The sequence below is a fragment of the Bos taurus genome, chromosome 15 (assembly GCF_002263795.3).
Source record: "Bos taurus isolate L1 Dominette 01449 registration number 42190680 breed Hereford chromosome 15, ARS-UCD2.0, whole genome shotgun sequence".
NCBI lineage: Eukaryota > Metazoa > Chordata > Mammalia > Artiodactyla > Bovidae > Bos > Bos taurus.
In genome coordinates this window covers 62072195-62086811 of record NC_037342.1, presented here as the reverse complement: position 1 = coordinate 62086811, position 14617 = coordinate 62072195, and the positions used below count along the sequence as shown (strand labels likewise).

The following is a 14617-nucleotide window of genomic DNA, read 5'->3' as shown; positions in this document are numbered from 1 at the left end:
GTGAGGGTGCATCAACTTGTACAAAAGGATGTAAAACTTTTTTTCAGACATTTTGATCTTGAGGATATTGTGGAAAATGCAAGATAAAGACAGAACTGTGTAATGATTTGGGGTATAGTTTCTATAACTGAATTCATATTCTAGCACAACCACCTATAAGCTGCAAGATATTAGGCAAGTTATTTAATTTCTCAATACCTCAATTCACTTGTAAATGAGGATAATGATATAATTGTATTATAGTCCTTCCATAAAGTCATTAAGAGGACTCAGTTCAGTTCAGTCACTCAGTCGTGTCTGATTCTTTGCGACCCCATGAACCGCAGCACACCAGGCCTCTCTGTCCATCACCAACTCCCAGAGTCCACCCAAACCCATGTCCATTCAGTCGGTGATGCCATGCAACCATCTCATCCTCTGTCATCCACTTCTCCTCCTGCCCTCAGTCTTTCCCAGCATCAGGGTCTTTTCCAATGAGTCAGCTCTTTGCATCAGGTGGCCAAAGTATGGGGGTTTCAGCTTCAACATCAGTCCCTCCAATGAACACCCAGGACTGATCTCCTTTAGGATGGACTGGTTGGATCTCCTTGCAGTCCAAGGGACTCTCAAGAGTCTTCTCCAACACCACAGTTCAAAAGCATCAATTCTTTGGCACTCAGCTTTCTTTATAGTCCAAATCTCATGACCACTGGAAAAACCATAGCCTGGACTAGATGGACCATGTTGGCAAAATAATGTCTCTGGTTTTTAATATGCTGTCTAGGTTGGTCATAACTTTCCTTCCAAGGAGTAAGCATCTTTTAATTTCATGGCTTCAATTACCATCTGCAGTGATTTTGGAGCCCAGAAAAATAAAGTCAGCCACTGTTTCCACTGTTTCCCCATCTATTTGCCATGAAGTGATGGGACTGGATGCCATGATCTTAGTTTTCTGCATGTTGAGCTTTAAGCCAACTTTTTCACTCTCCTCTTTCAGTTTCATCAAGAGGCTCTTTAGTTCTTCTTCACTTTCTGCCATAAGGGTGGTGTCATCTGCATATCTGAGGTTATTGATATTTCACCCAGCAGTCTTGATTCCAGATTGTGCTTCCTCCAGCCCAGCATTTCTCATGATGTACTCTCCATATAAATTAAATAAGTAGGGGACAATATACAGTCTTGACGTACTCCTTTCCTGATTTGGAACCAGTCTGTTGTTCCATCTCCAGTTCTAACTGTTGCTTCTTGACCTGCATACAGATTTCTCAAGAGGCAGGTCAGGTGGTATGGTATTCCCATCTCTTTCAGAATTTTCCACAGTTTATTGTGATCCACACAGTCAAAGGTGTTGGCATTGAGAGGACTAGATGAGTTAAAACCCGTAAGTCATATAAAACAGTTTCTGGCTAATAGCATTATTTTGAATGGAATTTCAGGAGTTCTGCACATAGGGCAGACAGTCAAAACCAGGGCTGGGGTCTGGGAGAGACTAATGCAGCACATACAGGACAAGATTCAAGGGGGCCCTCACTTCGATGGTTGTGTGCTTGCCCCACCCTGAGCATGTTTCCCCAAATTTTGCATCTTTGGCCCTTCACTTGCCTCATCCAAATCCTGTCCTGGGCAAAAGAATCAAAGAGAAAAATGGTTTGTTGGTAAGACTCTAAATCCAGTACTTGTCACACCTCCTCCATCTGGCCTTGGTGGGAATGTTTTCTTGCTATTACTAATCTCTTGGTTGCATCACTGTCCTTTTGTTGCTTTGTGGTCTTTTCCATCACTTACATAACCAATTCCCTGCAGTCTGTCCCTCTTCTCAAGTACTCTGAGTGGATTCTGTTTTCCTGGTTGGACTCTGATGGCTCAATATAGTCCGCTGCTGCTAAGTCGCTTCAGTTGTGTCCGATTCTGTGCGACCCCAGAGACGGCAGCCCACCAGGCTCCCCCATCCCTGGGATTTTCCAGGCAAGAACACTGGAGTGGGTTGCCATTTCCTTCTCCAATGCATGAAAGTGAAAAGTGAAAGTGAAGTCGCTCAGTCATGTCTGACTCTTCGTGACCCCATGGACTGCAGCCCACCAGGCTCCTCTGTCCATGGAATTTTCCAGGCAAGAGTACTGGAGTGGGATGCCATTGAGCTACATAATAAGCATGGGATTTCAGGGATGCAGGAGGAGAAGCCAACATTTATGGAGTGATTTCAGTGTGTTCGGTACTTTTCCTTGTAAGATAATTAATCCTCATCAGGTGGTGGAGTGGAGCCCACTGCATACTTTGTAGATGAGAAATCAGAGACGCAAGGAGGTGTAACTCATCTGGGGCTCCTAAGTAACAGAGCTGAGATTCAAACCTGGTTTAAAGGTTTATACCCTTTAAACATCTGGAGGGTCTCCACATTGTGGGTACACTCCTATCAAAGTACAGGAATTTATTTTATTTTTTTCCCAGTGAGAGATGCTTTTTATTTTCAGAGAGATACTCACCATTAGTAGTCTCCTTCCTCCTCCTCTGCCTCCCCTCTTTCTCATTTTCCTTCTCCTTTCTTTCTTTGTTTGATGAAATTCACATAACATAAAATTAATCATTTAAAGTGAACAATCAGTGGCATTTAGTACATTTTCAGTGTTGTGCAACCACACTATCTATTCCAAAGCATTCCCGTCATTCAAAATATTCCCCTTATCCATTTGTTTCTCCCTACTATCTCCTCTTCTAGCCCCTGGCACACATCTGTTTCAATTCTGTTTCTGTGGAGTTACCTATTCTGGATAGTTCTTATAAATGGAATTATACAGTATATATCCTTTTTTCATTTATTTATTTATTTATTTTTGACTATCATTTCTTTTTCTTTAATTAAAAAGATTTTATTGGAGTATAGTTGCTTTACAATGCTGGGTTAGTTTCTGCCTTACAGCAAAGTGAATCAGCTATCCGTGTACACATATCCCCTCTTTTTTGATGCTCCTTCCCATTTAGATCACCACAGAGCACTGAGTAGGGTTCCCTGTGCTGTACAGTCGGTTCTCATCAGTTACCTATTTTATACATAGTATTGTATAAATGTCAATCCCAATTTCCTACTCCATTCCACTTCTCCTTCCCCCTTTTATATCCATAGGTTCTCTACATCTATGTGTCTATTTATGCTTTGCAAATAAGTTCATCTGTACCATTTTTCTATATTTCACATATATGTGTTAATATACTACATTTGTTTTTCTCTTTTTGACTTACTTAACTTTGGGTGACAGTCTCTAGGTCCATCCACATTTCTGCTAATGGCACAATTTCATTTTTTATGGCTGAGATTCAAGGGATTAGATTTGGTAAACAGAGTGCCTGAAGAACTATGGACAGAGGTTCATAACATGGTAAAGGAGGTGGTGACCAAAATCATCCCCCAAAAAATGAAATGCAAGAAGGCAAAGTGGTTATCTGAGAAGGCTTTACAAATAGCTGAAAAAAGAAGAGAAGCAAAAGGCAAAGGAGAAAGGGAAAGATATACCCAAATGAATGCAAGAGAATAACAAGAAGAGATAAGAAGACCTTCTTAAGTGAATGATGCAACGAAATAGAGGAAAACAATAGAATGGGAAAGACTAGATATCGCTTCAAGAAAATTGGAGATATCAAGGGAATATTTCATGTGAGGATGGGCATGATAAAGGACAGAAATGGTAAGGACCTAACAGAAGCAAAAGAGATTAAGAAGAGGTGGCAAGAATACAAAGAAGGACTGTATAAAAATATATCTTAATGACTTAAATAACAATGATGGATTGTCACTCACCTAGAGCCAGCATCTTGAAGTGTGAAGCCAAGTGGGCCTTAGGAAACATTACTATGAACAAAGCTAGTGGAGGTGATGGAATTCCAGCTGAGCTATTTCAAATCCTAAAAGATGATGCTATTGAAGTGCTGCACTCAATACATCAGCAAATTTGGAAAACTTAGCAGTAGCCACAGGACTGAAAAGGTCAGTTTTCATCCCAATCCCAAAGAAGGGCAATGTGAGTTCAAACTACTGTACAGTTGCTCTCAGTTCACATGCTTGCAAGGTAATGCTCAAAATCCTTCAAGCTAGGCTTCAACAATACATGAATTGAGAACCTCCAGAGGTCAAAACTGGACTTAGAAAAGGCAGAGGAACCAGAGATCAAATTACCATCATTCCTTGGATCAAGAAAATGCTAGAGAATTTCAGAAAAACATCTACTTTTGCTTCACTGACTATACTAAAGCCTTTGACTATGTGGATCACAACAAACTGGAAAATTCTTAAAGAGATGGAAATACCAGACCACCTTACCTATTTCCTGAGAAACTAGTATGTGAGTCAAGAAACAACAGTTAGAACCAGACGTGGAACAATAGACTGGTTCCAGTTTGGGAAAGGAGTATGTCAAGGCTGTATTTGGTCACTTTGCTTATTTAACTTGTATGCAGGGCACAGTATTCAAAATGCTGGACTGGGATGAATCACAAGCTGGAATCAAAGTTGCCTGGAGAAATATCAACAGCCTCAAATATGCAGATACTGCTCTAAAGTCAGAAAGTGAAGACAAACTAAACAGTCTTCTGATGAAAGTGAAAGAGCAAAGTGAAAAAGCTGACTTAAAGCTCAACATTCAAAAAAACGAAGATCATGGCATCTGGTCCCATCACTTCATGGCAAATAGAAGTTGAAAAAGTTCAAGCAGTTACAGATTTTATTTTCTTGGGCTCCAAAATCAGTGCAGATGGTGATTGCAGCCATGAAATTAAAAGATGTTTGCTCCTTGGAAGGAAAGCTATGACAAACCTAGTTAGCATATTACTAAGCAGAGACTTGACTTTGCCAACAAAGGTCCATATTGTCAAAACTATGGTTTTTCCAGTAGTCATGTACAGATGTGAGAGTTGGACCATAAAGAAGGCTAAGTGCTGAAGAATTGATGCTTTTGAATTGTGGTGCTGGAGAATACTTTTGAGAGTCCCTTGGACTGCAAGGAGATCAAACTGGTCAGTCTTACAAGGAAATCAACCCTTAGTATTCATTGGAAGGATCGATGCTGAAGCCGAAACTCCAATACTTTGGCCACCTGAAGCAAAGAGGCGACTCAGTAGAAAAGACCCCGAGGACAGGAGAAGAGGGTGGCAGAGAATGAGATGGTTAGATAGTTATCACCAACTCAATGGATAGAAGCCAATGGCACCCCACTCCAGTACTCTTGCCTGGAAAATCCCATGGAGGGAGGAGCCTCCGTGGGGTCGCTAAGAGTTGTACATGACTGAGCGACTTCACTCTCACTTTTCACTTTCATGCATTGGAGAAGGAAATGGCAACCCACTCCAGTGTTCTTGCCTGGAGAATCCCAGGGACAGGGGAGCCTGGTGGGCTGCCATCTATGGGGTCTCACAGAGTCAGACACAACTGAAGTGACTTAGCAGCAGCAGCAGCAGCAGCAGCAGCAATGGATAGAGTTTGAGCAAATCATGGGAGATAGTGAAGAAAAGGAAAGCCTCACATGCTGCAGTTCATGGGCGCAGAGTTGGATACGACTTAGCAACTAAACAACAGCAACAAAAGTGTTCCCTTGTATATACATAGTACTTCTTCATCCCTTCCTCCCTTGATGGACATTTAGGTTGTTTCCATGCCCTGGCTATTGTATATAGTGCTGCAGTAAACATTGGGGCGCATGTGTCTCTGAATTATGGTTTTCTCTGCGTATATGATGAGGAGTGGGATGGCTGTGTCATAGAGTAGTTCTATTTTAAGTTTTCTAAGGAACCTCCATACTGTTCTCCCTAGTTACTGTATCAATTTACATTCTCACCAATAGTATAGGAGGCTTCCCTTTTTTGCACACCCTCTCCAGCATTTATTATCTGTAGACTTTTTAATGATGGCCATTCTGACTGTTGTGGGGTGATGCCTCATTTTGATTTGCGTTTCTTTGTAATTAGTGATGTTGATTATGCTCTTTGACTTAGCCTAATATTTTGTGGATCATCTACATTGTAGTATGTATCAGTACTTTATTATTTTTATTGCTGAATCACATTCCTTCATATAAAAAATATATATATATACACACACACATATATATATACCACAATTTATTTTTCCATTTATCCATCAGTAGGGATTTGGTTTATATCTGTAACTATTGTGAATGGTGCTGCTATGAACATACATGTGCATACATACAGTTATTTGACCACCTGTTTTCAATTCTTTCAGGCATATATGGTCTCATTAACTTCTATTTATTTTTCTAATTCTAATTCCTATCTATTTAAGATTATTTAGTTGCTAAGTCATGTCCAATTCTTTGCCATCCATGGACTATAGCCCACCAGGCTACAGTCCTCTGTCCTTGGGATTCTCCAGGCAAGAATACTGGAGTGGGTTGCCATTTTCTTCTCCGATTTAAGATTACAAAGTGATAAAATATGTCATTAATTTCTGTGAAGTTTTTTCTCTTCTTTAAATCTTAATCATATTTATAATCTCCTAGTTTTAATTTATTGTCTAAGTTTTGCTTTTATTTCTGCTCACTGTATGTGTGTGTACATGTATGTATGTGTGAGTCTGTATATGTTGGTGGGGAGAGAGAGGGAGAGAGAAAGTTGTTTGAACATTTAATATAGCCATTCTGGGACCTGAAAATTGTTTACAACCACTGGCTTATGTTTCATATCAGTACTATCAGATTGTATATAAAGTCCCATTTCTAAGTTCAAAAGGTCAGGCTTCTTTCAAGGTAAATGCTAATAGCAAAGAGTTATTTGGAAATTTGGGCAAATAAATAAATGCAGCTACTTTCAGTTATATGCAAATAAAATTTTGTTTCTCTTATTAGGACAGATAAGCAGATGAGGGAGGAATCATCATATTTTTGTAATTTATGTGAACAGAAAATATAATCTAAAATAAATTGAATGCACAAATAAACAGCTCAGGTGCAAATTATTTATTTGTGAAATGAAACCTCTTGAAAAGAGAGGAATGCTGACAGCAACTTAGTATTGCAATATACTGCACTTCTATTCTTACCCTTACATTTTCAAAGTCATACATAGTAATTTAGTTGCACTCCCATTAATATTAGTGGGAGTTTTGAAACTTATATTCATGCACACATCTTTGAAAATGTATGGGTCAAAGTAAATTGTTAATGAAAAACTGGGTTTCATTTTTAGTGAAATAGTTTCAATCTCTTACCAAAGATGTCCTAGAAGGCACCTTCATTCTAGTCACAAGAGAAGAATTATGTATAAGGCTACTATTTGGAGGTCATCTTCTTTAAAGCAACATGGTTAATAATCATATTGAAGAGGAAAAAAGTGTTTTCCCACCCTTAAAGAACACAAAAATTCAGGAGCCATGTTGTTTAATAGTAAGCAAAGGATCTTAGACCCTTTCAATGGACGCTTTCAGCTCAGTGCACGTGATCAGTGATAGAGGCATGCTAAGGTGAATTTTAATTAGGACTAAATTGTGGTATTACTCTTTCATACCCTGAGCATCTGTTCCCTTCAGAAATGATGATTTATGCAGGCTATCAGAGCAGACAGCTTGCTACAGCTTATGTCACGGTTAGTGGGAAGCTGGTGGTAGCATTTTAGGAAACCAGCATCTAAATGGAGACTGGCGGGTGTATACAATATAGGTAATGGGGGGAGGGGAAGCATGATGTGTCCATTTTTAATTTCGAAGCCAAATATTGACTTGACTTAAAAAAAAATCTCTTCTAGACCATCTGTTGTTAATGAAGAAAGTAACTTGGACAATGAATGGGCTGATGCTTCCTACTGATGTCAAAAGACGGAAAACCAAGCCTGTTCTTTCTATTAGAATGCAGAAACTTATTGAGAAGACCTCAGCCCGAATTCTGCTCTTTAAGAATGGCACGGGGCAGGATGGGCATGAGATTACAGTGGGAAAGGAAACAATGAAAAAGGTAATCTTGTATTAAATATTGAAGTAAAAATTAAATTTCAGAGTTTTTATGGCTCTTGAAATGTGTTTTTTCCTTCCGTATATCACTGTCAGCAAATAAACTGGAATATTAAGGAGTCATTATATAGAATGCAAGAATTCAGCTGGCTAGAAGTATGTTTATTGCACTTACAACATAATTTACTTAAATAAAGCAACAGCATCTCAGGAAATAATTTGGCCAACATACTTGGCCATTTCCTTAGGTAAAAGTTATGTTTACACTTGAGGAGACATTCCAGTTGGTTATAATACTTTACAGGGTATTTAGGGTGAAGTTAATTTAACTAGCTTCAAAGCTCAAACCTGCTCCTTTTCATTTAGAAGAGTAGTTAAAACCTAGAAGCCCCTCTGCTCTTCAAAGTAATCAATGACATCTGAAATAGCAAGGATTCAGTTTAAAAGTATCCATATGCATTTTAAAAAGTAAATCTGGATAGGACTAAGAAAAATCATGTAACAATTCAGCAAACTTTAAGAAACAAATTTTAAAGTATTGTCATATAAATGCATTTTTTTAAGAAGGTGCTTGTACTTCCCAGGTCTTTGATATTTAAAAATACAGAGAAACTAATGGGAATTTTGGTGGGGGTGGGGGGGAAGTCTTTTCATTCAGATAAGGATTTTTCAGTGAATCTTAAAGTAGCTTGAAAATAATAATAAAAACAATGAAAATTTATTAAATATGGATTAAAGAGACAGTGAAACATAACCAAACTAGTTAGGTTTTAATCCTAGCTTTGTCATTCACTATCTATAAGACCTTTTAGAACTTACTTTGAGTCTCAATTTCTTTATCTGAAAACTAGTGATAGTAATACGCCTATCTGATAAAATTGATGTTAGCGTTCAGTGTGGTATTATGTGTGGAGTACAATGCCTGGCACCCAGAAAGTTCCCATTAAATTCTTATCTTGCTATTCTCTTTGTGCTTGTGCTGAGTCGCTCTTTGGTCTCTGACTCTTTGTGACCCCAACGGACTGTAGCCCCTGCCAGACTTCTCTGTCTGCAGGATTCTCCAGGAATCAAACCTGTGTCTCCCACACTGGAGGGGGATTCTTTACCGTCTGAGCCACCAGGGAAGTCCAAGAATACTAGAGTAGGTGGCCTATCCCTTCTCCAGGGGATCTTCCTGGCCCAGGAGTTGAACCGGGGTCTTCTGCACTGGAGGCAGATTCTTTACCAGCTGAGCTGCCAGGGAAGCCCATTCTTCTCTTTAGGACTCATAAATACACATCTAATAGAATTTATTTTTCTTATTAATGGGAAACATTTATTGTGAAATGAAGATAGCTATAAATCATTTTGTTATACCAGAATATTTTCAAAATGAATATTGCTTAAAACAGGTGAATAGTTGACTAGATATTTGAAATTTTTATTATTGAAGTATCTATTTCTTCATCTACTTATTTTTGTAGTTGTTTTATAACTACATCTGGGTAAGAATATTTACTAAGGAGCTGGGAAACTGGATTTTATTTCCTTCTTATCTGCAGATTTGGATTATAAGTGAAATAAGGGATATTACACACCAGAGCAAATTGCTAAGGCAAGTTGTAACATCTTCCCTGGAGATTTTGAAAAATAGAGAATGCGGACATCTCTTGGATTGTTCAAATGAAGTTGTTCCTGGAGATGGAAGCTAGATTAGATAACCTCTTGAGTTCAGTTCAGTTCAATCTCTGTAATTCTATGCCTCAGTGGTAAAATTGGGGTAATAGTCACTCTTACAGATTACATGTTCTTAGATGAAAGGTTGAGTATAAAACAAAAATGTCACTGCTGTTTTGCTTTTTGACGTGAGAGGTCAATTTATTTAAAACTGGGTGTTCAAAGAATTCTTTCACTTATTTTTTTCTTCAGTTTGTAAAATTTAGAGAACTTTCACAATTTTTATAAAAGTCAGAACATGATTCAGTAATAAATGTATTTGTAAACATTTGTCTCAATATTACTTTTAAGAATGCGGTAAAAGAGAGAAGGCAGTTAAATACTGGTGTTGGTGTTGATAGAACTTTTTGGAGGGAAAATAAGGCTAGCTAATTATTTTTTGACTAAAATTTAAATTTTGAAAGCTTTGTTGATAATCATAGGGCAATGCCCATTTATCAATTAATACCAGATCAGCAGTAGGACTAAAAAGGTGGTATAGTCATAGGAAATATGTAAATTATTTTCTCTTTTATGATAAAATATTAGGAATATCAGGGACTAATAATATAAAACTGAATTAAAAAGTAAAGGACTCTAATATGGTGAAGGTTACTGCAATGAAATGAGGGAGTTCTATAAGATGGGTGATAAAATAAGATAGTTGGAGCTTAAAAGTCCTCTCTGATACTCAGAATGGAGTCAAGGAGAAATAACTGTATTTCAGTAATAGATACATAATCAAAATGAAGGTTAAAAGATTAGCTAATTAAGAAGTTTCAATGAGGGCAAAAGTGATATCATTCTTCTCTATAATCTAGAATATCAGAATGATGGTCCATCCCCTTGAAATTGGAATCATGTGGTTTTAGAATTACTTCGTATGATTTTAGTAATCACACAGCACCCACTACTATGGGCATTGGCTAAACATTATCCACGTGTTGGAAAAGATATTAGGAAAAATTTGTGGGCACGAGTGCAAAGTAAATGGAAAATGAAAACTGCTTTAGATATATAGCTTTTTGAGGTTAGCATTGTGGTAGATAAGTTTTATTTTTCCTCAGTTACCTCCTGGAATCTTTGTCATAGAAGTGGTATTAAGCTGTGCAAATTATTGTATTATCCAGGACGTGTGCTCAGTCATGTCTAACTCTTTAAAACCCTATGGACTATAGCCCACCAGGCTCCTCTGTCCATGGGATTGTCCCAGCAAGAATACCAGAGTGGGTTGCCGTTTCCCCCTCCAGGGGATCTTCCTGACCCAGGGATTGAATCCATGTCTCCTGCCTCTCCTGCATTAGCAAGTGGATTCTTTACTACTGAGCCACCTGGATAGCATCTCCTTTATGAGACATCTTTATCTTTTTCTCAGCAGTTAATAATTATATTTTATTTATTTGTTTTTTTCTAGTTTTCTGTGTTCCATGGCATGAGATTACAGTGGTGGAAAGGATGAAAAAGATAATGAAATCAATGAAAGAATGTAAAAAAAGCCATGTTCTCTCACTCTCCAGTTTGACCTGATTATTCCCTATAACCACCCTAGTCCCTTCACCATCAACCTGGAGATTATCTTTTTCTCTCTCCTTTCTTGGGTGCCTCTCTCCTAGTCCCCTCTATCTTCCTTTACTCTATTGTGCACATAATGCTAGTGACTTTCTGAATCAGAATCATCTGGTCTGTATGTTAAAAATTCAGACTTCTGGGCCCCACTCCAAGCCTATCAAGAATCTCTTGAGCTTGGGAATCTGAATTTCAACAAATGTCTCCAGATGTTGCCTAGTCCCACTAAAATTTAAGAACTCTTGTTCTCTGGTGTTATAAAACCTCAAACTTACAAATTGATGGAAATTTTCACAGTCTTCTGTTTGTTCTGTATTTCCATTTCTCATGTGGTACAAGAGAAAGATAAGCTGTGTGACAGAAAACAGTTTATAGGAAATTAAGTCACTGGTTGCCATGAGAATTAGTACAAGGAGTTCAGAAATCATGAAAAGGAAAATGTCAACAAGTTAGCAAGATGGGAGTAGTATATGTATAGTAAGTCTGACTTAGAAAAAAGTAAATTTTCCCTTAATACTTGTATGTAAACATATTTCATTGCAGTGATTTTTCCCTGTTACTACTGAAAGATCACGGAAGTATTGAGGGAATTACTCACATACGACAGTCAGGATATAAATAAATAATAGACTTTATCAAATGCCTTTAAGTCAGAGGAAAAGTTAGCCTTCTATGATATTTACCATTTGTTAGTTTGAAAAATAGCTCAATAAACAGCAACAAAAAAAAAAACATTAAGAAGTTTAAGAAAGATGCTTGGGACTTCCCTGTTGATCCAGTGGCTACCAATGCTCACTCTCAATGCAGAGGGTGTGGGTTCGATCCCTGGTCAGGAACTAGATCCCACGTGCTACAACTAAGAGTTTAAGTACCACCTCGAATGATCTTGCATGCTGCAACTAAGATTTGGTACAGCCAAATAATTAAATAAATAAAATATTTTTTAAAAGGAGAGGTCCATTTCAAGTATAAATTGATGCAAACATTATGGAAAACAGTATGGATGTTTGTTTACAAACTAAAAATAGAGCTACCATATTATCTAACAATTCCATTCCTGGACATATATCCAGAAAAGACAAAAATTCTTAATTTGAAAAAATACACGCACCTCAGCATACCTAACAGCACTACTTACAATAGTCAAGATATGAAAAAACAACTCGAGTGCCCATCACCAGACTGGGCTTAAGAAGATGTGATATATTTACACAAGGGAATATTACTCTGCCATGATAAGAATGAAATATTGCCATTTGCAGTGACATAGGAGAAGGCAATGGCACCCCACTCCAGTACTCTTGCCTGGAAAATCCCATGGACGGAGGAGCCTGGTAGGCTGCAGTCCATGGGGTCATGAAGAGTCAGACATGACTGAGCGCCTTCACTTTCACTTTTCACTTTCATGCACTGGAGAAGGAAATGGCAACCCACTCCAGTGTTCTTGCCTGGAGAATCCCAGGGACAGGGGAGCCTGGTGGGCTGCCGTCTATGGGGTCACAGAGAGTCGGACACGACTAAAGTGACTTAGCAGCAGCAGATGAACCTAGATAATATCATAATAAGTGAAATCAGAGGAAGATAAATTTTATTACATATGGTATCACTCATATGTGGAATCTAAAAAATAATACAAATAAATCTGTATACAAACAGAAACAGGTTCACAGACGTAGAAAAGAAACTATGATTACCAAAGTGGAAAGGGAGGTTGGGAGGGATAAATTAGGAGTAGGGGATTAGCAGATACAAACAAATATTCATAAAACAGATAAACAGCAAGGATTTACTATATAGCACATATTATAATATCTTATAATAACCTCTAATGGAAAATAATCTGAAAAGATATATATAACTGAATCATTTTTATATATACCTGAAACTGATACAATATTGTAAACCAAGTATACTTCAATTAAAAGAAAAATAGGAAAAGCCCAATTTAGTTAAAAGAAAAATACAACATACAAAATTCCACAGCATGACTGTGGAATGTTCACATACAAATCAGTAGCTATAACAGAGATTTTCCACACAGTGTGAATTAAAGAATTTAGAGAACATTTTAAGAGATTCAAAAGCTAGCACCTGGAGTAACAAAATTTGATTAAGGATGTTCAACATGGATTCCGACAGGAGAGGTCATGCATAATTATTTATGTTGGAAGTTCTTTACAGAATTTTTTATGATATATGAGCAAAAGCCCATTGATACTATTATTGCTTTAAAAATTAGTCTATTATCCATACCAGGGTTTAATATCAGATTAAAAAATATAAGCAGAATTTTTAAAAATATAGAAATTGATAATACAGTTTATTCTCAAGAGGCCATGGATTGCCAGTTGTCTTCTATTTATGTAGTGTGAATTTTAGGGTTATATAATTAAAATATCTCAGAACATAATAAGTGATTATTTGGCAGCCAGAATTTTTTTTTGCATGAAATCATAAGGAGGGAGGTGGGTTTCCTTGGCTAAAATAAAAACAAATGATAACTTTCAGTCTAAAGATTTATTTATATTACAGATGGTCATTAAGAACAGTCTTTATGCTTTAACTCCCCTAAACAGTTAAAACATAAACATGATATTAAATCTGAAAAGATAAATTTATTTTTGTTTTTTATTAAAATTGTACTGACTTTTATACTTCCTTTTTTTTATCTTGATACATTTAAATTGCTAAGAACATATAACAATAATGGTTAAATTGAAGCATTAATTAAATTAGTTTTTCATATATACGTTACCATTAAGGTATCCTTGTTGAAGCTTAATTTCTGGACATTATAATTACAGAATTTTATGAAATAATGCAATTTTATCTAATAATCTAACTACTGGACTATTAGAAAAATTGCTAACTTAGAAAATGGTGACTTAGGTAAGTTAACTGCCATAACCAAAGTGGATTAACTGGAATAGGCTAGGACTAGAATCCATTTTCGGACTTGAAGAACATTATTTTTTTTTGTTATGTGAAACTGCCACAAATATACTTTGGTCACATTTCAATTCCTATGGGTTCTCACCTAAAAATGAGCTGTGCGCTGCGTGTGCTAATTTGCTTCAGTCATGTCCGACTCTTTGTGACCCAGTGGACCATAGCCTGCCAAGCTCCTCTGTGCATGGGATTCTTCAGGCAAAAATACTGGAGTAGGTTGCCATGCTCTCCTCCAGGGGATCTTTCTGACCCAGGGATCAAGCCCGTGTCTCTTATGTCTTCTGCATTGGCAATTGGGTTCTTTACCACTAGTGCTGCCTAGGAAAATGAGTTAACATAACCATTAACAAAATTTGAGACATCTGTTTACAGTCATAACAGATAATCTAGTACTAGACTAGCCATCCCATTTTAAATAACTGAAAACTGCACAAAAAATACAAGACAGCTATGTTTAGACATTAGACAACTGGAAGCACC

At 37.3% G+C, this 14617-nt stretch overlaps 1 protein-coding gene across 7 annotated transcripts in view; it reads left to right on the top strand.

The window, feature by feature from the left end:
• DCDC1 (doublecortin domain containing 1) overlaps nt 1-14617 on the top strand; it is a 470261-nt gene that overhangs the window by 58059 nt on the left and 397585 nt on the right. For 6 of the 7 annotated variants that reach the window (XM_015474817.3, XM_015474816.3, XM_015474819.3 and 3 more), the window contains one exon: nt 7726-7931. The exons of the other annotated variant lie outside the window; for it this stretch is intronic. In XM_015474817.3, the coding sequence (XP_015330303.2) occupies nt 7726-7931 (206 nt within the window). The remainder of the gene's footprint in view (nt 1-7725; nt 7932-14617) is intronic. 7 annotated transcript variants of the gene reach the window in all.